The sequence below is a fragment of the Amphiprion ocellaris genome, chromosome 23, assembly GCF_022539595.1.
Source record: "Amphiprion ocellaris isolate individual 3 ecotype Okinawa chromosome 23, ASM2253959v1, whole genome shotgun sequence".
In the NCBI taxonomy this organism is placed as follows: domain Eukaryota; kingdom Metazoa; phylum Chordata; class Actinopteri; family Pomacentridae; genus Amphiprion; species Amphiprion ocellaris.
This window is the reverse complement of record NC_072788.1, coordinates 7,865,133-7,890,608: the sequence shown is the minus strand read 5'-3', so window position 1 is coordinate 7,890,608 and position 25,476 is coordinate 7,865,133. Positions and strand designations below refer to the sequence as shown.

Sequence of the window (25,476 nt, the reverse complement as noted above, 5' to 3'; positions counted from 1 at the left end):
GATAAAAATAAACAGACTTGAGGATGGACAACTGCCCGCTCTGCTCCACAACACAAAAACAATGTTTTGGCTGGTTTGACAAAGGGACGGCGAGAAAGAGGAGGGCAAAAGGAAGCGGGAAACAGAGGGAAGTGGTGGCTGGAGCAGACAGGATGGAGGAAGGAGGAAAGGGAAGAAGTAGGAAAAGTAGGCCACGTGGCAAAACACAATGACATTCTCTCTAATTTCCTCGTGTGTGTTTGTTTAGACTCATGCGGCAAACTGATACTTTATGCATCCATCAGAGCAGAAAAGAGCCTTTACTGCTTATTTTATGTGCTGTTTTTAATTCTTTTGCTTTATTGCACAGTGCTGCAGACACACGGGAAACACAGACGAGGAGATCGACAGCTGCTACACCAACACTTTGTGCTTTTCCTTTGCAGATTTATCCATTCTGTATTGAGGTCAGTCCAAGCAGGGAAGCATTTTGCTGAGTGTTTATACTGTAAGAGTGCGTACGCATTAGAGACTCGGCAAGCTAGAGCGTGTTTATGTGTGTGCTCCATTAAAACTATTACTCGATTCCGGTTCACTTGGCACAGTCACACAGGTAGAAAATATGTGTGAATGCTGACAATGTCAAGTTGCACATGTGCAACCGCTCTGCAGACAAAGTGAGCTCAGGCATTGTTGAAATGGTTTGACTCTTACTGTGTGTTTTGGTTCTCACGGGTGAGAGAACATACTGTCCACATACCAGTTTTACAGCTCCGCATCGTGAACATCAGAGTAGTTTCAGCTACTTAGGATTAGTCAATGATATGATTTTTTTTTTCAAGGCCTGATTAACCCTCTAATCCTCAAACAGTTTCTGTGAGTCTTTTGCTCCTGTCACATCACTGCACCTCTGTGGAAACAGCACAGCCACTCAAAAATGTCTTTAGTGCAGTAAAACAAAGTTGTAATGCCATAATTCATTAAAAAGTAAAAAAAAAAAAACAACTAAAGTTTAATCACTTATTATACAAAACAGAAAAACCTGGAATCAATCTATACACCCTGTTCTTCCAAGTGCCCACATATATTATCAACACTGGGAAAAAAAATCCTTCAATATTTGTCATCTGACTGGAAGTCACTAATGGCTTCTCAGTGGCATCGAGGTGTGCAGAATTTGAATTTCTTTACAGATTCTTGTGCATGCAAATGGAATATTTTGGCATGTTTTAATGGAGACATGTATAATAAAGTGATTTTCATGAAACATTATGATCTTTAGCTGAAGTTGTTCAATGGAGCGTCACATCAACGATGATGATTCTTTCTCTTCTTCAGTTTCTGGCTCTGATAAATGATGTCATTTTGGTGATTTTTTTAAAAGAGACAACATGCCTTTTTTTGTGATTCAGAGAGTCAAGGATGTCGATAAGTGGTATTTGGAACAGATATACATTTGCAGTAAAACTGAAAAGGTGGGTATGATTTTTTTCTAAATTGTTGACATGCCATCCATCCATCCATTATCTAAACACCACTTAATCCTCATTGGGGTCGCGGGGGAGCTGGAGTTTATCCCAGCTGACTGGACAGGTCACCAGTCCATCACAAGGCCACACTTAGAGACAAACAATCACACTCACATCCTATGGACACTTTAGAATCCCTGGTACACAAACCGGGGATCTTCTAGCTGCAAGGCGACGATGCTAACTATCCAGCAACTGTGCAGGCCCCTGTTGAAATGCCCTTGTTTATTTATATTTGAAATATACTTAATAAAAGAGAACGTCTCTGCATTTATTCTTCAGTGTTGATGACAGGTTATTACTTGACATGTAACCAATCAGACCACAGTCAGTCCACAGAGCAGTGAATACAGTTTTGACAGATTTGGCTGCATCATAACCAAAGCAGCGCATTTATATAATTGATTGGGAATGGGTTGAAGAAAAATACTGACACCAATATGAGATCCGATAGCTGGTCGACACCCTTGTAAGGATCAGTTGGTCAAGGCTGAAACTCTTGCTAGTTAAAGTTCTAGCATATTGCATCACTTGTTCTTGTGATACTTCAGCAATTCACTGGTGCCAAATATTTTCCTTTCAAAATGGATTACTATTTGACTTATGAGAGAATTTTATGACTCTCGGTGGCAGCATTCATCAACCAAATGAGGTAAAGTGAATTAAAGTTAACTAAAATACAGTAAAGAAGATGAAAGTCACAGCAAAGACAAATCAGAAACATTATTATAACTGAAATAATAACACATATTGCTGTGATTAAATACATGATTCCTGCTTTTTGTTCACCTTCAGTTATCAGAAAATCACTGTATCATGATAGGATTGTCGTCAAATGATATCATGAGTTACTGTGTGATTTCCAATTCTAGCGAAATAAAGCTACAAACATGCTTTTGCAAAGAAAAAAAAAACCCTTAATTATATTTAACTGAGAATGTACAGAAGGGGTTTTACTGGCAAACACAGCTCATAAAGCCTCAACCATGAGCCAGTAACTGCACATTCAGACTGCCACATCGTATGCGTGTGCAGGCCTGAGTTTCAAATAAACGCCGACTGATTGAGCAAGGAAGGCTACGCAACAGAACTGCCGTCAAGCCCAAATCAAACACAGGAATATAACAGAGAAACCAAACACAAAAGCATTCTTTCCTAGCAGAATTCAACATTAGTTTCCGAGAAGAGGATAAACTGTTAAATTTGGTGCTGGCAGATTATTTGGAAATGTCCGCAGACAATATGGAAACATGTTCCTTCGTAAAAAAGGGCCACAACAAAACCACATTTTCCTCGCCAAACTCAAAGACAAGGAGCTGGAAGCTAAACTGCAGCCTGGAAGCCATCTCGAGGTGGTAATTCATGACACCCTTGTGACTGGTGTGGTAGTTTGGTCTGCGATCATCTGATTAACACAGACAAACAGACGCGCAGAGACAGGATGGAGAATAGTGGAAAAATACTGGGCTTGAACCTGCTTCCTGCCTCCCCCCCCGTCCCTTTATCTTTACGTCTCCTTTGATGCCCTTCCCCTCTGGCTGCCGTTACCACAGCGCTGCAGAGATTCACCCTCAGTGTGTTTGCAGTAGGTTAGCTGGTGGCATTTGGGCCGCCTGGCTGCAAACTACTTACGAGGGGGAGTCACCCAGAGGTCGACAGGGGTGTAGGGATTACAAATGCATTGTGTCACTCATCGCCTGCTGCTTTCCATCTCCCTTCTATCTCCTTCTGTCTCACACACACGGCTGCTTATCAGGAATCTGCAGATCTTACAACAACAAGCACACTGGCGATGTCGGCTTCCCATAGGATCTCTTCTGCTTCGAGTTGCACAGACGTGCTTTTACGATGTGGGAGCTGAAAATACAGCTTCATAAACGACTTAAAGGGTTAAAACCCCCCCGGAGCAGCCAGCGACTTCCGGTCTGAGCATGTGAACTTGGAGGGGAGGGGTGGCATAGTGATATCTGTGGGAAGTGGCCATCTGAGTGTATGTAAGACTTAAAAAGAAACACTTAAAAGGGTGCAGAGCGATAACAGTGTGTGTGTTTGTGTGTGAGCGCACAATTAATCTAAGTGGCGACTGGCTGCTGTAATGAATATGTGGCCTCACAGGCAACCATAAACCATAAACCAAAGTGATCCATAATCAATGCAATGTACTTAATCCAGTCCTGTGTATGTGTGTTACTGTGCGCCTTTTGTTTCGTGGGTTGTGTGCGTGCGGCTGATCTTCATCTCTATTGCGCGTCTAATCAGTTGGATGCACTTCCTCACAGGAAGAATATGATGTCCTGTTTTGAATCATATGAAAAACAGGGAGAAAGAGCCGCAGGCAAAACAGACAAACCACTTTATAGCCTCCTTACAGTCAGAACAGAGACTAGAGAATATCATTTAACTGTTTTAATCAGTCCCATTTTCTTTACTCGACTTTGTAGTGCAGTTTGCAGTTGGGATTTGTTCTTTTTCCCTGCTGATGAAAGGAAACATTACACATTTCTTTATAAAAATTTACTTCTTAATGCTTCGCTACATGCGCCTTTTAGAAGTAAGTACATAGGAGGCCTGTTAATGGCGTCGTTCTATAAAAACTCTCTTAAAACAACCCCTCATTTAGCCCATTATACCCGTCCCTCCATCTGTTTTGACTCTGCAGCCCCCGTCAGCCTTCCTGCTATCGCTCCCCAGATAAAATGGCTCTGTCATGTAAAGTAAAAAGAAGCAGAGCCTCCAGAGTGTGGTGGTAGTGATGTGGGCATGCTAATATGTGTCCCGGTGCTGTGTGGGTAGTTTCAGACTTCTTGCAAGAGAAAGCCAAACCAAACAGGCTCCAAGTACACCGAATGAATCTTCACATGAAGCCAGGAAACATTCATCACTATAATTAGGACGCGGGCGCAGTAGTTTAGATTGGACTCGCACTGTAATTAGATGACAATAGAACAGATAGAAAGACGAACATAATTGTAATATCCAGTGGCTGTAAAAAGTTTTCATCCCTGTTGGAAGTTTTCCCCTCATTAAATCAAACAGTTGGTGTAGTTTTTGTTGAAAAGCGCATACAAGAAGATTTTGGAAATTCTAAAACATGTTTAGAGCCATGAAAACAAAATAACTCCTCACAAAATACAGGGAAAATAAGAAATATAACATAGAATAGAATGGCTTTATTGTCATCATACATGGGGGCATGACAAAAATATAAATAGCTTCCGCTGGATGATGCATTAACAACAAGCAATAAGAAATAAGACATGAACATTAAATAATAAAATCAAATGTACATATATAACAAGACAATATTAAAAATGACAACATCTGCAAAGGAGGCCAGATATATACAATATGGGAGGTAAATGAAATGAAATAAGAACCAATAAAATAGAATAAATATGGTCAGGAAATTGCACAAAAGCAACAAAAAGTGACATTGTGCATTCAGCACATTCAACACGAACAATCCATCTTCAAAAGTATTTATCTCTTTTGAAATGTGTATTGCTTTTCTGCTTTGAATCATAGACAATTTAAATTGGCTTTTTTTGGACAAGAATTTACCAAAAAAGACTCTTTCATGTTAAAGTGAGAACAGATTTCTACAAAATAATGCCATAAAATAAGTGACTGCGTAAGAATTCACCCTTTTTAAGTCAGTATTTAGTAAATGCACCCTTGGCTGCAGAAATATGTTTTCACTTTGACATGAAAGAGTCTTTTCTGTATAAATTTTTGATTTCAATGTTGAAATCAAAACTTTCAGGTGGGTAAATAGTTTTTTATAGGCACTGTAGAGTGAAATTATTTCTCAGTAAAAAACAGAACGGCTAAATAAAGCCACAGTGATGCAACATGTCAAATATCTGCAGACAAATCAGCAGTTTTCTACGGTTATTCACAGCAGATTCTAACACTAATGCGGCTGTCTGTCAAAACTGCCACAGGGTGAAACTGTGGTTCAAGTTTAACGCCTCGTCTCCCTCTGATTCCACCCACAGCACACAAACATCACACACTTTGCTTAAAAAAAAAAAAAAAAACTCTATTTGCAGAGTTAAAATGTAGAATGTCACCCAACCTTGACCCTCCAAAAGCTGCCCGTAGTCACAACTAACTCGCTGTACGGTTGAACGATTCGCACATCGGCTTGTTTGGCCTGACTGAACGGTTCAGTGGTTTCTGTGTGTCGACTGGGCATGTCTGTGCTGCAGCTTCACCCGGGGAGACTCTGCTGGTCCCACGGGGTCACAACCAGCTCTGGGTGGACTTGTACTGGCAACTGAGCGGCTGCTGCCAGCCCTGGAGCTCCGTCGCTGTGTTCTGCTTTCTAACTACATGAACACGAGGGCGCAGACTGACACAGCTGCTTACATGCAGCAGTAAACACAGTACGACAGGAGCGATTTAACCTGTGGACCCTCCATAAAAGTTTTCCTCTTCTAAGCACTCATGGCTTAGCAGACGGTTTGGAATAAATGTATTAATAGTTACAGCAGTTATCACCTATATAAACACAAACTATAGTTAAAAAAAAAAAAAAAAAGTGTAAAGACATCACAGTAACACAGCCCGACGAGTGATCTGAGGTAAGCGCAGTACAGAAATAGCGCAGCATCAAGTGGTTAGCTACACAACGATGAATCAGACTGTAGAAATGCTGTATAAAGGCTGAGAGTCATGATAGCAGCTCGGATGAGGCTCAGGATTATGATGTTAGCATGACAATGCTGATATTAACCCTCGTGTCATCCTGCGGGTCAAAATTGACCCAGTTTAAAGTTTGAAAATGTGGGAAAAAAAACAATATTTTCACAGCAAAACTTCTGATGTCCACATTTTCAACATTTTTGGGAAGTTTTTGAGCATTTTTTGGTAGAAAAAAAGAAATGTTAAAAATGTTTCATAAGAACATTCCCCCCAAAAAATCAACCAAAATCCAGGGAATTTCACTGGATTTTGTTTGATTTTTATGTGAATGTTCTAAAAGAAAATGTTAGAAGTTTTACTGATACATATGGAATCACTTTAGATATTTTTAGGATTTTTTTTGGAAGATTTGTACTCATTTTTTGAAAATATTTAATAATTTTCTTGCCAAATTTGGGGTATTTTTTAAAAATGAATTTTTTAAGGGAAACTTTTAAGGAATTATTGGAATTTTGCAAATTTTCAGAAATTTGGGGATTTTTTTTTTTTTAACTGAATTTTTTTCAGACAAGGAAGCAATATTTTTTGGTGCCCGTAAGTGAGGACAACAGGAGGGTTAAGAAGATATGTTTACTAGATTTAGCATCATAGCTGATAGCATGCAAAACGCAGCTAAGGCTAATAAGTGATAAACCACAACACTGGAAACTTTTAGGTTCAGATCTGATGATGGTGTTATAAAGTTGTCAAAGTGAATAGGATTCATGCTCTGAGGCACATGAATGTCTGTACAAAATTTTGTAGTAATCGATCTTGTAGTTGTTGAGATATTTCAGCTATAAATGGTGCACCAACTGGGTCAATATATAATTGCAGGACTTTTTGTATCATAGTTGACATTTTTGCTGTTTTCAGGCCTAAAATCAACATGGTCGCCTATAACCAAACATCACATGGCATTTTTACAGAAAGATTCTTCTAAATATTATATATACATTTGAGTAAAATTGAAAGTTATTTATAAAGATATTGTAGTAAACCTGTTGACATGCCATAAATCCACACTTGACTCACACACTACTTTATATTAAATAACTCAGGAAGCCTTGGAGTCTGGCCAGTCTTTTCTTCAGGAGGAAATGACATCATGTGGAGCAGGTCATGTGATCTGGAATTAACACATTTCCTTGAGAGGTGTTTTTGTAATGAGTAACTTAGTTGAAAGTGATTTCTGGGACACAGATACAATTTGTTATTTTCCATATAAAATTTGATATATTGCCAAAACAGAAATATCTGTCATGATTATCTCAACTTAGTAAAAAGAACACAATCAGAACTATTTTTGAATAAGCTCATTTTATTATTGTTTACCTAATTAGAAGGTGGTTGTTATTAAATTCGGCCGGTTATTAAGTTGATATTTTAGTGATATGCAGTAATTTTTTATTAATAAGTGACTGTTTCCATAATAAATAAATATGGAATTTGTAAAGACATGATCATAATGAACATAAAAAAACATTTTTTTTTTTTTTTTTTTACTTTTAATAAAAATGTATGCAAGATATATCCTATGGACTTTCCATTGACCCAACTAACTGACAAATCGTCTTTGTCATCCCAAGGAAAACGATGCTTCAATTGCAAAAAAAACCTAATCGCTGGGTATGGGCATAAAAAGGTAAAAACAACATAAAGATTATATAAGACAACCACAGTTGGCAGATTGAGAAAAACACTAAGTGCACAAACAACCTTTGGCTCCAAACTTTTCACTTACAGATGCAATTTCCATGCAGCAACGCACAAAGATCATCCATCCCTCTCTCTCTCTCTTCGGCCCACTCTAATTACAAAATCCCTCATCTGAAATATGTGATCCAGACAGCATCTCAAGTGTCTCCTTTCACCCTCCACCTCCACTCTGCATCTCTTCTTGAGCTTTTGTCATTTGTGTGGCAGAGAACAAGGGTAGAAGAAAATCACAGCGTGCCACAAACTGATATAAATGATATGAATGTGAGGGATGAGCATGTTCAGCATGTGTGAAGGTGTCTTGGGCAAATTGGAAAAAGCGGCCTCGGGCGTTTGTCGAAAAGCAGATTTTTCCCTTTTATCTTCAGTCGATTGCTAATTATCATCGGTGCAGACAGGTAATAATGTAAAAACTGACATATCACCATGAGAAAGACCACACACCCTTTTCTTCTGTAGGCCAGATGAGTCATTATCACTACAATTGGACTGAAAGAAGAGATTATCTGCAGATTAAAATAAGAATGCATACAAACAAGGATTACAGCAGATTATCATTATGTCACTCTTGGCAAGTACCACTAACACAACAAAATGGCTTAACAGTGAGTTGCGCACTTGCCATGTTTATACACTGACTGACTTACTCCTTTATTCTGGCAAGAGAGGCGACTGTAAGGTCATTGAAGTTCCACTTAAACAGTGTTTTTAGAAACATCCGTGTTTATTTGTGCAACCGTTTAATTCATTCTGCCATTATTGGGATATAATCCATTTGGATTTCAAAAGGGATTTTGTGAACATTATTATTCTTTCAGACAGATCAATCATCAACACAGTCTCTGACCTCTTGGCAACACGTTGGATAATCTAATCAGCTAATGCTTTGGTTCATTTCCATATTTAGTCAATCAGCTGCTGGATAAAAAAGTCACAGTGTGGGAGATTCCAGTAGATTATCACACAGGAATCAAAAACCAAACAGATAAGGCCTGAAACAAGAACCCCAATAAGCCTCATTCATCCATTTCTTCTTTTCTTTCTCTTTATTTATTTTCCTTACTTAGTGATGACATTTCCCCACCCATAAAACAAACTTTAACTAATTCTGCTAGTGTGTAACTCAGTGACTTCACTCCATCCTTAAAAACATCATTAATCAGCAGTGTGCTCAGGATTAAACATGAAATGTAGCTAATGAAAGACAAAAACTAAAGCTGCAGCTGTCACTTTAACTGTCCAGTACATAGCCTTTTTTTACTTTAATCTTTATTTAGCTCAGAAAACAGAAGTTGTCACTCTTCTATGAGGCTACTACAGAACAGACTAATGCTGAAACCAGCAGGAACCAACCAAACTCTTCCCCTGCAGGCTTGGATGTTTACTGTAAGGGAAGTTTCTGTTCACAGTTTGTTCTTTTGTGTCTTAAATTAAAGGAATTTATTAGAATCCATTTCACACAGCCACTGTTTAGCTTTGTTATTACATCTTTGTAGCGTCAATGTCAAATGTTATAATACAGACAGAAAGAGTAACAACAGGTGAATAGATTAACACTTGAGTTGTTTATTCTGTGCTCCTAATTCCAACACCATAAGAGAGTGAGGCAGAGAGTGAGTCCCTTCCTGATGAATCAGCAGCTTGTAAATTCCCATCACTTGACACGTTGGCCAAATATGGTCAGTCGTTCCTTCCTGCTCCGAGACTAAATGCAAATTTAAAGCATCAGTCTCGTACAATAAAGGTGACTCAGATTGCAGTGATTAAAAAGGAAACACAGGTGTATCTATTCATGGTTGAATCTTCCAAAAATAGAAGCTGATAGCATTATTCTTCATCCTAACTGCCCGTCTATTTGTCTATCTGTCTGCCAGCTGTCTGTCCATCTGTCCACACATCTATCATCGGTCCATTTGTTCCAACAGACATTCAAAACGGAGCAGATTTCATAACAAACTAAGGATTCCTCCACATTTTCTTTGCCGTCATCTACGTTAAGCTTCCTTGAAAGCTTAAGCTTCACAGCAGTGACATCACCGAGGACACAGGAAGCCAACACAACACCTGTTCTCAAAGATACCTGGCAAAATCAGTCGCCGTCTGCCTGCCCGACGCTGACATCAGGTCAGAAAGTCACTGGCTGCAGCTCTGAACGCAGCCTGTTTCTGTAGCTATTTAATATTTTCAATCACACCCCAAACCTGACATCATCTATGTACACAGGGAGGACATTGTGGAGGACTCCTGAACACCAGCTTACTGCCACAAACAGCACAATAAACACACTATACGCACGCAACACGGACTGGGAATAAAGCCCGTTTCCGAGCTGCCAACCAACAGATCAACTGGCATCTGCTCTAATGCACCTCCTGGCGCTGAACTAACCTCCTGACTGGATCTATGTCACCTCACTCAACCTGAAGGCATTTACTTACACAGAGACTTCATGGTGACTCCACACCAACCATCCATCGCTTCTGAAGGGCACGAGACACACATCCCCAAAAAATCCGCTCTAATTTTAAAGCGCTATTATAAAAACAGCACCCTGGAGCCACATGTGTGGTAATGACGGAGGCCTGTGGACCGAACGGCATCACCATTACAGCTACGCTCACTTTTAAAGGCCTCCTCAAGGGCACAAGAGCATTCACAAAGCAGCTATCAAAAGCATATGTGTAATCTTAAACTGATTCAGTTACAAATAGCAGCTTGGTTGGGACCAACAGGAGCACTTGTTTGAAATACAGAATATGATACTGTACATCGTGGATCATTCAAAGTAATGAGCAGGGAAGCTGAGGGGTTCTTGGACATTAACCTTTGTGTCGTCCTACAGGTCAAAAGTGACCCGTTTTACAGTTTGAAAATGTGGGGAAAAAAATATTTTCACAGTGGAACTTCTGATGTCCACATTTTCAACATTTTTTGGGAAATCTTTGAACATTTTTTGGTGGAAAAAAAGAAATGTTAAAAATGTTTCTTAAGAACATTCCCCAAAAAAATCAACTACAATCCAGTGAATTTCACTGGATTTTGGTTGATTTTTTTGTGAATGTTCTTAAAGAAAATATTAGCAGTGTTACTGATATATATGTAATCACTTCAGATATTTTTATGATTTTTTTGGAAGATTTTTACTTATTTTTTGAAAATATTTACAAGAATTTTCTTGCCAATTTTTTTTTGGGGGGGGTTGTTTTTTTTGTTTTTGTTTTTTATTAAATAAAACTTTTAAGGGAAACTTTTAAGGAATTATTGGAGTTTTCTTCCTGAAGGTTTTGCAAATTTTCAGAAATTTGGGGAATTTTTTTTGCTGAATTTTTGGATTTTTTTCAGACAAGGAAACAATAATTTTTGGTGCCCATAAATGAGGACAACAGGAGGGTTAATTATGTTAATGGAGGCAAAGACATTAACAGCTTGAGTATTTACTTATTCATCTATCAAATGCATAATGTGAGCAACTGTTCAGCAGAAAGACATGAATAGATAAGGTTTCTCGTGACAACAAACAAGCAACTGCATGCTACTAGTTTCACTGCAGCCAAGTTACATAATCAAACTGTAAATGAGGCTCACTTGACTTCTGGTCTTGCAGGGAAAATGGTTTTGTTTAACCCTGTATTCTCGCTAAGTCTTCGGTTGACTGACGGAGTGTGACGGGGGCTGGAATGACGAGCTCATCAAGCTGAGCTGGTACTGAAACATAATACTTAAGGTTTTACATGACGGGGAAGCGTTAGGCAATGAGTTTGTACAAGCTGTACTGGCAAACACATGACGGAGCACACGCCAAGGGCTGCGACGAACAAAGCAGAGCGACAGATGGCAAAAGAGTACGCAACGATTCACATGCACACACACTATTTATCAAGGCTGTCCATCAACTACACTGTAGTTTTTGAAACTGGCACAATGGTGAGCTTGCATCCTAAAGGTGTTCTTTGGAGCCTTAATAATGATTGGGGATATAATTTCGTTCTGTTTCTATCTATACAGAGCTAAGTAGTATGGAGATCCTGTTTAGTGCACATTTTGATAGTTTTCCACTGCTGTAAAAAGTGCACTGCGATTAAAACTAATTCAGTAATTTGTTCAGTCATTACACTTATAAACATCTGTATGGAAAATGCTTGGCATACACTGAACCCTTTAATGCACAATCCTCAAGTGTTTCTCTGTGTTTTCCATAATTTGTGCATTCTGTGCAATTCTTAATGTGTTTTACCATCATTTATTCTTAAGATGACTGCTGACAAACATATAAAACAAGCTGATAGACAGACGATCATGTTTTTCTACCATCCTGCTCAAATAGTTTTAAAGTAGAGGCTCGTAGTTGAATTGCAACTTGTTAGTTGAAATCTATGGGATTTAAATGAGTAGTTGGCTGTTTGACCAGCAGCCGGTGCTTCAGGGGAGCTCTGCTTTCCAATTCTAATCCTGCAAGTCTCACAATTTTAAGAGCCATTAGTTCTCTCTTCTTCTGCCCTTATTACAGAACACATCTGAATTAACCGCGACCACTTGATTCACTCATGAGCCACTGTGGAGCTGTGTAGTTTAGTGAATATGGGAAGTAATGTCTGTTAAAAGCTGCTAAAAGCTGTGCATTTCAGTTCTCAAAACATGTGAAGCCAAGTGCTAGATTGTTGTTTCCAGATCTGCACACTTGTGTATTAGGATCAGTCTTGAGAAGCACATGTTTAACACAAGCAACATTGTTGTTTGATGCCAATACAAGACAGTCTCTGGAAATCTTGTTCCGACTATATGCAGTCATGAATTTGCAATTTCACCGTGGACCCTTCATGCTGAGGATCTTCACTGGTGACCAGATTTGGGACCAAACCACAGTCTTCAGGGGAGAACCTTGCAGTCTCCCAGGCTGAAGAAGGGTACAGCAGACCAGCAAAACGTCCAAGAGCACGCTCATTGTTTGGTTCTACATTCACGTGGTTGGACTCCATGAATCTTTCCCCCCATGGTCAGGCTGTCAACATCGATTCCTACTGTGACATCCTGAGGCGCCTGACAGAGACAATGCAGCGCAAACAAGCTGAGCTGTGGCACATGCCGATGCACGGTGGTTTACATCATATTGAAAAAGCACTAATATTTTTGGCTGCACTAACACAATCATCATGCTCAACTTGCCCGATTTGAACATTTTTCCTCATGCCCTTAATGAAACTCAACCTAAAACATCACAGTTCAACACTGGACGAGATCCAGCATGCATTGTTCTTAAATAATTTTTTGGTAGGGACAGTGCACATTAATGAATGCCTATTTATACAGCAATGGGTGTAAATATGCCAGATTATAGCACAATGCTAATTTACATCTGCAGTCCAGAACTGCTGTTCTTGATGCGCTTTCCAACGGACTTCCAGAAGGCGTACTGAGAGTGGCAGAAGCACTGGGAGCAGTGTGATGCTGCACAACGACACTACTTTCAAAGAGGGAAGTGGCCAAATGTCAACTAGGTTTTGTTTCTAAGTTGCACGTCTTACACTGCAACAAAGCAAATGACCTGCAGTGGATGATTTTGTTTGATTTTATTTCCAATTTCAATGGATTTACAATCAAAAACTTGTCTTTTAATAACTTAGAAAGCCAAATCACTATATTACACAAAAATACTCACAGGTGTAATTTTACAAGGACCAGTTTACTTCATGTAACCAGGACAGATGTATGAGTGTGTTTGTGTGAACCAACAGGTGTGTTTAGGGTACAATGAGCTTTTGAGAGAAACTGCTAGGTTAATATTGTTAATTTTTGTTCATTTGTGTCACTTTCTTCCTCAAACACTTCCTGCAACAACATGCATAAACATTCCTCTGAGTGACTCACATCCCTGGTTCTACCTCTCCCTCCACATCCCTCTCTTTCTTCATCCACGCGTTCTCTCTCTTGGCGTTGTTAACTTCCTTCCGATGTTACTCACAGATGAACCAAAACACGCGCTTGGACTGCTTCACTCGCAGTAGGTTTGGCAGTCTTCCTCCTCTCCAACTTTTGGTTGATTTATTTGTTATAAAAACGTTCACATAGTCAGTCAGTGGGTCAGGCTACAGTTCCTGCTGACTCACCCTCAAGCTTAAGGAAAAAATAACTGCGACTTCAACCTCAACATGTAGAACCACATGTAACCTATTAACGAGATGTGTGTGTGTCCATCTGTGTGCAATTGTGTGTGTGTGTGTGTGTGTGTGTGTGTGTGTGTGTGTGTGTGTGTGTGTGCGCGCTGGTGTGGGGGGTGTTTACAAAGACACAGTGGAGTCTTTCACTCCTGCTGTGTAACAACCACTCTTTGTAGTCACTCTCTTATACACACACTGACTGAAAGTGGGTAATGCTGATTGGTATTCCAGCCCTAAAGTGCACGGTTTAAGGAAACGCTGTGCGCCCTGTGAGTGTTTCCGTGCATGTGTGTGTCCTCATTGCAGCGTCAGTGAAGGAGGCCAACTTAATCCACAACTGGGAAAGCTATGAAATTACAGCTGTTCCCACAGTCCAGCTTCCTCCAATAAGTTTCTCCTGTACAGACACACAACACCAGGGTGCCTTTTCTGGATTTGCTGACCTTATTAGGTTAAATAATTAAGGATTAATTTGTTTACTTCTTCCCCATGAGTACAAAATACAGCCAGAAGAGCATGTGATGTTAGTAAACATGTTTGTGTCACTGTGTAAGGTGCCTATAAAAAGTTTTGCCCTTTTATTTGCCTTGAAAGAGTTAGTCAAAGTCAATATAATGGGGCTTTTTTTTTTTTTTTTTTTTTAAGAATTTACAAAAAAAGACTCTTTGATGTCAAAGTGGAAAACATCTGGCCAAAAAAATATATGATTGCATAAGTATTTACATTAGTATTCAGTATTCACTAATTGAGATTTAATTTTAAGTCTAATCTGATATCCATAATGTTCAGTTTTGGTCTCATCAGACTAAATAACCTTCTTCCAGCTGACTTCAGAGTATCCAACATGCCCTCTGGCGATCTCAAGGCCAGATTTAACTTGAGCTTTTTTCACCAGTGGCTTCCTCTTTGTAACTCTCCCATAAAGCTTTGACTGATGAAACAAAGACAACAAGTGCTGTATGCAAAGTCACTGAAGCTTGTAACTCCTTCAGAGGAGTCATAGGTGTCTTGGTGGCCTCTCTCATTAGTCTCTTGCTTGCAAAATCACTCAATATTTGAGTACAAGCTGCTCTACACTTATATAGCTGACTTATGCCCTGATGTGCTTTTCAATAACCTTTCCACAGAGTTGCTTGGAGTATTCTTTTCTCCTGATGGTGTAGTTATATCCAGGACTACTGATTCGTCAGTGACTGGACCCTCCAGATGCAGGAATCTTTATACTACAATCACTGCATCCCCACTGATCTCCATTCTACCAGTTATCTGACTTCTAGCGCCAACTGGCTGCACATGTGTTGAATTAGATGTAATTTTAAAGGTGATGAATACTTAGGTAACCACTAATTTTGGATTTTAGATTTAATGTGTTGAATTCTGTCTTTACTTTGACATAAAAGAGTCTTTCTGATTGACCATGATTCAGCGTTGGAAAGAAATAACAGTGGAAAACTTTCAAGGAGGTTGAATACTCTTCCAGTGTTATATTTACTACTGCTATATTTTATAAGGTGTGATTTTATTTGTGTGGCTGTAAAAACATTTTAATGTTGAATTTGCACAGCTTCTATGTAAATGCAGGAACAGGAATTATTGCAACTGTATGAGCTGCACTTTAGCTGGCACCACTTCCTCTTTTGCAATGCGCTTTTCCATGTAAAGTGTCACATTTTCTCGGCCTTGTTTACTTAATTTGGTTTTAACTATATAGTCTCTGTGATGTTGCAATACTTCAAACAGATATAAAATGAACATTTGACATTTTTACATTTTGGAACTAATGTTTTATGCATAAATTGCGCAATTAAAGGAGATGTTTTCGTCCAACATGCAACACAAACACAGACTGATATTATCTGGATCTGAGTGTGTTTTCAGCTCAGACAGCTGTGGGCACATTGTGAAAATTTCCAGCGACTGATTAATGACTAAAAACATTTCATCAGAGCCTCAGTAGGAAAACTACTGTGCTCAGACAGGATTTCAAAACTCTCTTCATTAGATATCTTTGGTATCTAAGTGATCCTTGTGCACACAGTGGCTTACATGAGAGAAGTGAGCGAGTTGATAATGAGCGTCTTGTTCAGTTTCATCTTTAAAGAACAACTGCTGGGGTTACAAATTGACTTTTAGACTAACTAAAGCCCGGCTGGTGAGACATGGGAAATCCCTGAGTGATTAAAGTGACACCATGCTCTGGAAAATAGGAAATAATGAAGGTAAAAGCAGAACCGAAAAACACACAACGCCTCTCTCCAATCTAACCTTTAGCATGAGGTGAGAAAAAGCATCACTGTTTGTTTGCTCAGCTGTCAGAATCATTTCAGTGTGAACGACAATTAGAAGTGGAATCTTTGTGACCACCACTGTAGCAGGGAATACAAAAACACTTTCTCTTTCTCCCTGCCTGCTACTTTTTCCTTCTCCTCTTGCCATCCCATCTACTTTTTCCCCCACTTTCTCTTCCCCCGTTTATAGCATTCCTGCTCACCAATCCTGCCTCTGTTCCCACTCGTATTCCCATCTGTGTTTGTGTGTGTGTGTGTGTGTGTGTGTGTGTGTGTGTGTGTGTGTGTGTGTGTGTGTGTGTGTGTGTGTGTGTGTGTGTGTGTGCGTCGTTGTGGCCACGTAGGACCCTGGAGTTTGGGGATTCGGTCCACCCACTTGCTCCACCGTTAACTATGTAACTACTGGTCAGCTGCGAAACACTCGAGACGAAAACGGGAGAGAAAATGAGTCTTTACAGTCAAATAAAAAAACTTAACAGGCCAGTTACCATGGAAATGACGGCACGACTGGAGTGAAATCTGATTATTTTACTAAAAGCGGAGCTGCGGACTTGCTGAGCGTAACCCACAGTTTTTTTCCCCAGAGTAAGCTCAAACTCACTTAACACCTTATATACAAACCCACTATTAGAGTGGACGCTCAGTAACAGAGGATTTTTTTAAAGAGCACCTACATGCGTTACGTGAACCATAACAGCCTTAAATCCTGACATTTACTGCCAGTTTAGAGTTTATTTTTTTAACCGACCACAGTTAAATGTGAAACATAAACTGTGATATAGGGATTATGGGATTCAAAGGCTCAATTGCAGCTATTACTATCCAACACTACCTAAAATATTCCAAATGTGTTGCTTGTAAAATAAATTCATTCAGTTTCAGAGAACTGTTTCAACCTCTGTAGTGTTGATTTTTCTTCATGCATCAAGTCGGCTGACATATTTAATCCTAATCTACAAATCAAATCAAATCGCTTACTTCCCAATATTTTCACGTAGCCCCTCGTGACTGCAGAAATGCACACAAGTAACCCTGGATCTGCTCCGTTGTGCACCCTAATAAAACCAAGGAGTGTTTCTTTAACAAAGCAAATGCCACACTAACATCAGCTGCAGGTATTCACCAAAGCTGCTTTTATTCTAACTGAATGACTCTAATTATAATAATGGAATAATGAAAAGTGGGGCTTTTTGGAAAGTATACAATTCTACATTTCTTTTACTAAATGAATGCAAGCTGTTTAGTTTTTTTTTCTCATTGCACAGCTAACCAACATAAACATTTATTAAGCCCCATTGCCATGGATCCATGCTAAGGTTTGGCTCTTCACTATTACCCATAGCAACTCTGGCTGATAGGCTGACTAAGTGGCTGGATGAATATCTGAGGAGCCGGCTGGCAGAAATGACTGGTTTACTGCTTGTAGCGTGTTTAAAGGGATTATATGAATGGAAAAATAGCTGATAATGAATCCCCTGCTGCACAGATTCCATGCAGTTTTATTATTAGTCGAAATATGCACCAACAATCGGAGAGAGCTAGAAAAGGGGACGTTGATTGATAGGAAATAATGAAGAAGGGTGAAAGAGGAGAATGTGGATTAAGTCAGAAGAAAAAGAGAGACATGGCAAGAAAAAACATTGTGAAAAGGAGTAAAACCAGAGCATGGTGCATGTGTTTGTCCTGGAGCAGGGTTGTCCCAGACCAGACCAGCTAAAGCTGCCTCTCCAGTTACAGTGTTTTGTAGCACGTGCTCCATATCGCCCTGTCTAAATGAGCCCAATGTGTCTCCATCAGTGAAGCGACTGTAAATTAATCTCTTTGTTGTCTAACAGCCGAGGCGGAGGCTGGATCGGGACAATGAAAAGAGGGAACTACTGTGGATGAAAGCCAAAAGTAGGCATCATCATTAGGGATGAATGAGGTGTGCGTGTCCAGAAATGTAAAATAAATCTTTAATGTCTCATTTACATGACTATAACCTGATACGCCCGTGACCTGATTGTGAAAAATCTACGCAAGGCTCAGGTCTCACTGTAGAGAGGACAGACAGAATCATTGTGCGTCCATTCCTGGGGTTTTTTGGACTCAGTTTGACCCTGTTTGCGCTGCTGAAAAGCAGACTAACTACGAATCATCAGTGCATTAAAGCATGCATGACTGAGTGGATTACTGAATGAAAGATGGATGTGGGAGGGGTGAAAAAGATAAATATCTATTCCTGAAACTGAAGAGATTGTCTGGTATCAATCATTAGGATGCTGCGGCACACAATGGATTTAATAAGATCACTTTTATCAGCCAAAGAAATCTAAAAAATATCTGCATTTTAAATTCCACTTTGTCTACAAAATCACACCAGAACACAGTACTGTAAAGCTTTTTGCTCCGACTTTTTTGGGCTCTGCAAAGTCCACACCCGGGATATTACGCCATTACTGGCAGACAATCAAAGCACATTGATTTTAAAATCCTCTCTGGGTCCTTTAATCACCTCTGCTGGCATATGTAACTCTGTAGTGTCATTCCACAGGATATCCCTGTCACATCGTCCATCAATACAGACTCTGCGTTGACAGGGTGAAGAACTAATTTAGTCCAAACAGAGGGTGACGGACTACACTCTGGTTTTCTGACATCACATGAGCAGTTTGTGGCTTTCTGCACAGCGCTTTTACACTCATGGATAATGGCTGGTTGCTTTTTGTCGGTGGACTGGATTTTGAAGGTGTAAATATAGGTTTAATGGTAAACCTGTCTGCAAAACGACAGCGACGCCACCGTTGCAGCAACACTCAGCTCATCCCAACATGCTTGTATGTTTGCGTCAGGGGAAGTTTTGAGAGCATCAGTTGATAAAACTCAGGAAAAATGTCAGTAATACAACAATATCAAACAACTCCAGCATCTTCTAACCTGTAACCTTACTACACTTCTGCCTTTCATCTTCTTTAGCCTACAAGGAATTCTCCATACCTGTTAAGTCGTTGTATTCTTCACCCTGGGAATAGAATGTGGGTCAATGCCAGCTCAGTAGAGTTGACAAGAGCTTACCAACTACTGACGCCAGCAGCTACACCACAGCTGCCGCCAGGTTACATTATAGCTGCGTGTTTTTCACCATGACCAAGGGTTTGAAGTGAGCTAGCCACTGCTGATGGTTGTGCACAGTCACCACTACAGCAAGGAGTTCATTATAAAGTGGTGACTAGACTAGACGTATGACTGGACTCCCCCCCACTGAGACTCATCAGTAGCATTTGTCTCTTGTTTGACCCACTCTCCCTCACCTTTGTACACATTTTTCTGTACACATGTTCTGAAGCAAACCAGACACCACTACACAAGAGTCAGACCTTTTTATCAGTTGGTAGTAGTACTTCGTTGCGCCACAAGGTGGAGTATCCTAATGTTTAACCCTTGTGTTGTCCTGCGGGTCAAAATTGACCCATTTTAAAGTTTGAAAATGTGGAAAAAAATATATATTTTCACAATGAAACTTCTGATATCCACATTTTCAACATTTTTGGGAAATCTCTGAACTTTTTTTGGTGGAAAAAAAGAAATGTTAAAAATGTTTAACAACATTCACAAAAAAATCAACCAATTTTTTTTTTTTTAAATAAAAATTTAAAGGGAAACTTTTAAGGAATTATTGGAATTTTCTTCCTGAAGGTTTTGCAAATTTTCAGAAATTTGGTGAATTTTTTTGCTGAATTTTTGAATTTTTTTCAGACAAGGAAACAATATTTTTTGGTGCCCGTAAATGAGGACAACAGGAGGGTTAACACAGTTGCGACCAAAAGAGGCGTACACTTGGACTACAGAAAGTTAAATAATGACAAGCAGAGAGCATTGTGGGAGTTTAGCAAGTAAAGGGCACCATGAGAGAGTATCCTGTGATGCCTAATGACTGCCAGCCATAGCTGAAGTGCGCCACATTGGTGGATAAGTTACAGTAGACGTCCACTGAGTCCATGTAGTGTTATTTGATCATCTTTAACTGATTGATTAGGCTGCTGATTATAAGTTAAGAAAACTGTTCACAACTTGCATCATTAATTGCTATCATGGTATATATAGGCTGATATAAAACCTTCTTTTACAGATCATAACAGAGAAGAAGATATGCTGGCTACTTTTGAAACTGTGTCATTGCATAATGTGTTCAGCAGATTAGCTCAGACTCCAATGTTTTGCTCTTTATGCTGTCTGCAGCGCATGTAGCAGAGCACAGTTTGGCAGATGGTAGTGTGGAGTTGAGTGGTGTTGCCATGCTAAGCTGTTACTTAGTGGGTAAAATACATTTGTGGAAAGGTGATAAACAATGAGCCCATCATATTACCTTGTCAATAAACCTAAAACATACGAGTGAGCAGTACCAGCAGCAGTTTGCGCCCCAAACATTGGCACTGGTCCCAAAAATCCAGCATTTGTCTTAATTTCTACATTGAAATGTCATTATTATGCACTCACACTGTTACAATACATGCTCTGAACCAAACCAGACACCACTAGACTATGCTGTCCAAGATAAAAATCACATTTCATAGAACATAATAGAGGAAAAGATGCTTGGGATAACATAGAAATTGTGTCATTGCATAATTTGTCCAGCAGAGCAGTTCAGACTCCATAGTTTACTGTCTGCAGTGCATGTAGCAGAGCATGGCAGTACAGAGTAAAGCGGTGCTAAGTTGCTAACTAGTTGGTAAAATCCATTGCTGGGAAGTTAATAAACAACAACCCCATCATTTTACCTATACAATATTATTCTAACATATGCATTAAAAAAATACCAGCTCAATATCACACGTTTTTACTCCACAGAAATGGGCATCAGTTCATCCAGAGTAGTTTGCGCCTTCATTTTTACACACTCTGGAGGTCCTAACTTTTTATCTTTTAAACTCAAACAGCATCTAAAACGATGTATTAAGAGATAAAAGGCCGGAAATGGTCAGTAAATTCCGCTCAGTCGTTAATAATGATTAATTTAATTCACAGGTGTGCTTTAAAGCGCCTCAGCCAATCAGAACAAAGAGCAGAGTCTGTCGGTTTCATGGTCGGGCTATAAAGGTACCTGTGCTACATTTAGCTACCTGTGAGGGAGGCCATGAAGTTTAACCACAATACATGACTGAAATTCATTAAAATGGGACGTTCACACTCTTTTTTTTTTTAAATTTCCGGCTTCTCTATATTATCTACTTACATATGGGCCACATACTGTAGGCTGTAGGGAACCGGAGCTAGGCCAAAAGCACCGACAAAGGGCCCCGTTAGAGCCTCTTTATCAACAGTTCGCTCCGGTTTGGACCCAGACTCCTGCTATTACTTATCACTGCCGCCTAATCGATACCTTCGATCGGCTTCGAGGGCCGGTTATTGTTTGGAGTCTTTACCTCACAGTCGTAGAGGTCCGTTAGCTGGTCGATAATCCACTCCTCCAGGTTCAGTCTCTTCCTCAGCTCCTTTCGGTCGTATTTCACGGTAACGCGCCCCTGCTTCCGAACCGGAGTCTCCGGCTCCTCCGTGGTGCCGGCCGGCGTCTGGAAATACACCCGGGGCTGAGGGCTCGTCTCCGGGCTCGTTACAGCTGCCATGGTCGCTCGGTTTCTGGGGGGGAATGGAGGGAGAAAAAAAAGGAAAACCTCCCAGTGTGTGGAAGTGTGACTGGAGAGGAGGAGGAGGAGGCTTTTCCGCACTGAAAAATCCCGGCTGATGAATGTGTGACTTGAAATCCCCCCGAAGAAGAGACGAGCGACACGCCGGACCTGATGCTTTTGTTGTCCGAACCGGCTCGAAGGGACTCTTGGCAGCGGCTTGTCGCCTCCACGGCACAAAGGGGAGCGACGGAGAGAGTAACCGGCTTATTGGGCTATTTACAGCATGCAAAGTGTGCTTATATAAAAAGAGAAGCAGCAGCAGCAGAGCAGCCCGCCTCAACTCTTCATTCAGTACAAAGAAATCTCACGTCTCCGCTCGGCTCCCCACGAGAGCTGCGTGCGCGCTCTCTGGACTCGAGCGCATCCCACGTAGGGACAGAAAAAAGGAAAACCCTAATGTTGGTCCACTGTCAGCTTAGGTTCTCACTGGAGTCTCCACTGTGACAATAAAATAATTTTTAAAAATAGTAGGTATTTTTTCATCAGTTTACTGTTATTTTATCGATCTTCCGTTAAAAATAATTACCCATATTTAAAATAATTTTAAAAAATCTGTTAAAAAAAAGCAGTGAAAATCTGTAAAGTTTCTCTGATTTGTTAAATAGGAAAAATAATGGGGTAAACAACAACAACATGCAAAACACTAAAAATCCTGAAAAAAAAAAAATATATATATAAATTGTGGAATGCTGCAAGTAAATGGAAACATGAACACATTCTAGCAGTTTTAACTATATATATATATATATATATATATATATATTTTTTTTTAATAGTTAGGAAAGCTTTGAAAATCTGTTAAGAGTGCCAGGAAAAATACAATAAAAAATGTTAGAATACTGTAATGTTAAAAATAATAATAATAACAACTGCTATTTTGCAGATAGTTCCTGATTTGTTCAATTATATACCATTTTTTTAAAAAAATGTAGTTTTTTTTGACAGATTTTCCTGTTTTTTGTAGTTTTTTAAAAAAAAAAACATTGTACATAAAAATTACTAGAAAAGCAATCTTAAACACTGTAACATTCCAAATCTATTAAAAGAAATCTACTGTTATATTACAGATTTGACATATTGTGTTCAATTTTACACTGTTGAAAGAAAGAAAGAAAGAAAGAAAGAAAGAAAGAAAGAAAGAAAGAAAGAAAGAAAGAAAGAAAGAAAGAAGGAAGGGTGTTGGAAAACATATGTAAAAAATAGTGGAATATAGTAATTTTCAAAAACTGTTAATATAAAAAAATAGAAATAATATCAAATAAATATAAAAAATATAAATACAAAATACAATACATTCTTTTAAGTGTATTTTTTGTGAACAGGTTATTGATTTACTATTTTGTTTTGGATTTTATTTGTTGTTGTTGTTTAACAGATTTTCTGAGTTAAATTGCACACTAATGAAGCAGCATAAAAGCAGTAAAAATCTATTTATACATGTACATATATATATATATATATATATATATATATATATATATATATATATATATATATATATATATATACGTAACATCTCTTTAGAAATAAACATTTATACCTTTGCATTATACTAATGTACAGATTTTCTGTATAATTCTAAGACTGTTCCATCAATTTATCTGTCTAATTCATTTTTTTAGCTTTTCGGGTGCTTAATTCAATTTCTAATGTTGAGTTTTTATATTCAGACAATTTAAGAACACAATAAAACATGAAGTTGAATGAACTCCCTCCAGAGAGTTCTCAAAACTCATTACATTTATGAGAAGCTAACATATTAGACTTCCCAGTGCGCCGTTTTTAAGAGTTAAAACTCCCCAGAGACTGTTCTCATTTGTAGTTTGAAGAAAACCAGCATAATGGAAACTTTCTGTGTCTTTAACACATGTTAAATGAAGTCATGGTTGTTGTTTTCCATAATAATGACATTTAAATTCTAGCCATGACAAAGGTTAGTATTGAATTCAGTCCTTAAAACCACACATTTATTGTTTGTCACAGTCAGTGGTTGCAGCCTTAGAGATTACCTTCTGTTGTCTTCTTACTCTATAAAAGAACTCTTTAAACTAAAAAAAAAAAGTCAAATTTAAAGCAAGTCTGCAACTACTGTCCATGTGATCAACAGATTGACTCAACTGAATATCTTAAGTTTATTAAATCTGTGTTTTTAAGTTCAGCTAACCCTGCTACTTTTACCATTTTAACCAACATAAACAACATAGGCTCACTTAACTCCCACTTTTAAATCAGTGGGAAAATTTGTGTGTCAAATTGAACAAACTTCAATTGATTTACAGCGTATTTCATATTAATATGCTTCCACACACTTGGCACAGCTAACATCAAATACAAACATCAAAGACTAATTTTAATTCCTCTGTGTACTTTTACTCCCATTATCCACAGCTGCCTATTCAACAGCCTAACCTTTGACAAGCTGACTTTCTAAAGAGGCTATTAAAGGCCATTGTGTGCACCATTAGCCTGCAGGAGGCATTATATAGTCGACTGAAGACCTAGATTTCCATCCACTATGCAGCTCTTTGTCCTTACACAATATTTACACACATTTTCCCAGAGGCCAAACTGCTTCAAACAATCCGAGTATCCTCACAACTGTTAAACGCTTCCTCTGGAATGTGTGAAATGCATATGCGCAAAGTTTCACACCTATATCTCGCATATTAGCAGAGATTTCACGACAGAAACAAGACTATATATATCCCAAAATGAGATTGCAATCTGTCCCACTGGTGGGAGAGCAACTGGAGCAGCTGGAGTTTCCAGTTTGGATTTTCTAGATTTGACTTTTGTGCTTCCTATCCAGGCGATAGCAGCGGTAAACCCACTGGAGGTGTTCCATTAATAGGAAACCAGTCGCATTTCTTCACAGTTCCTTCATTGTGCTGCACCAGCAGGGAACCCCACACCCGGCCAGGCTGCTTAATAACAAGAGTTTTAATAATAATAGGAGTGTGAAGTGAAGGGGGAGGTAACAGAGGGAGAGTGAATTCATAATGTCTGCCTCTTGCTTCTTCCTTTGGTGGGAGTATGGGGGTGTTCACATCTGTCAACATGCTCATATTAGTGTGTGTGTGTCCGTGTGCGTGTGTGTGTGTGTTATAGCGGCCCAAGCAACCATTTCAGAGACAGCCATGGCAACAAGACATAAAAACCTGAATAATTCAGCAAGCATGTCTGAAACTTACAGTTGAGTAAGCACAGACAGGCCAGTACTTATACGCACGGCGACTTAAACATTCATGTGTGCTTTCACATAAAAATGCATCACTTTCCAAAAGAATAACAACACTTGACACAATCCAAGTGGGTCGCCAGGTAATAGAATAAAATGCATCTGCAAACTATGCATGCTGCCAGCTAACTGGACTTGTATGACCTGCTAGCAATATTTGGGTTTTTCCATTTCATGTCAGACAAAACCTTAGGAGATGGAGGTCAGGATGAA

The 25,476-nt window shown here is 39.2% G+C and overlaps 1 protein-coding gene across 1 annotated transcript in view; it reads right to left on the bottom strand.

Moving 5' to 3' along the window:
- The window catches only part of ppp1r14bb (protein phosphatase 1, regulatory (inhibitor) subunit 14Bb), a 33,065-nt gene extending 10,733 nt beyond the window's left edge, over positions 1-22,332 (bottom strand). The window contains exon 1 of the mRNA XM_023289397.3: positions 21,762-22,332. Within this exon, the coding sequence (XP_023145165.1) occupies positions 21,762-21,962 (201 nt within the window). The 5' untranslated portion in view covers positions 21,963-22,332. The remainder of the gene's footprint in view (positions 1-21,761) is intronic.
- Between the last annotated feature and the right edge of the window lie 3,144 nt (positions 22,333-25,476).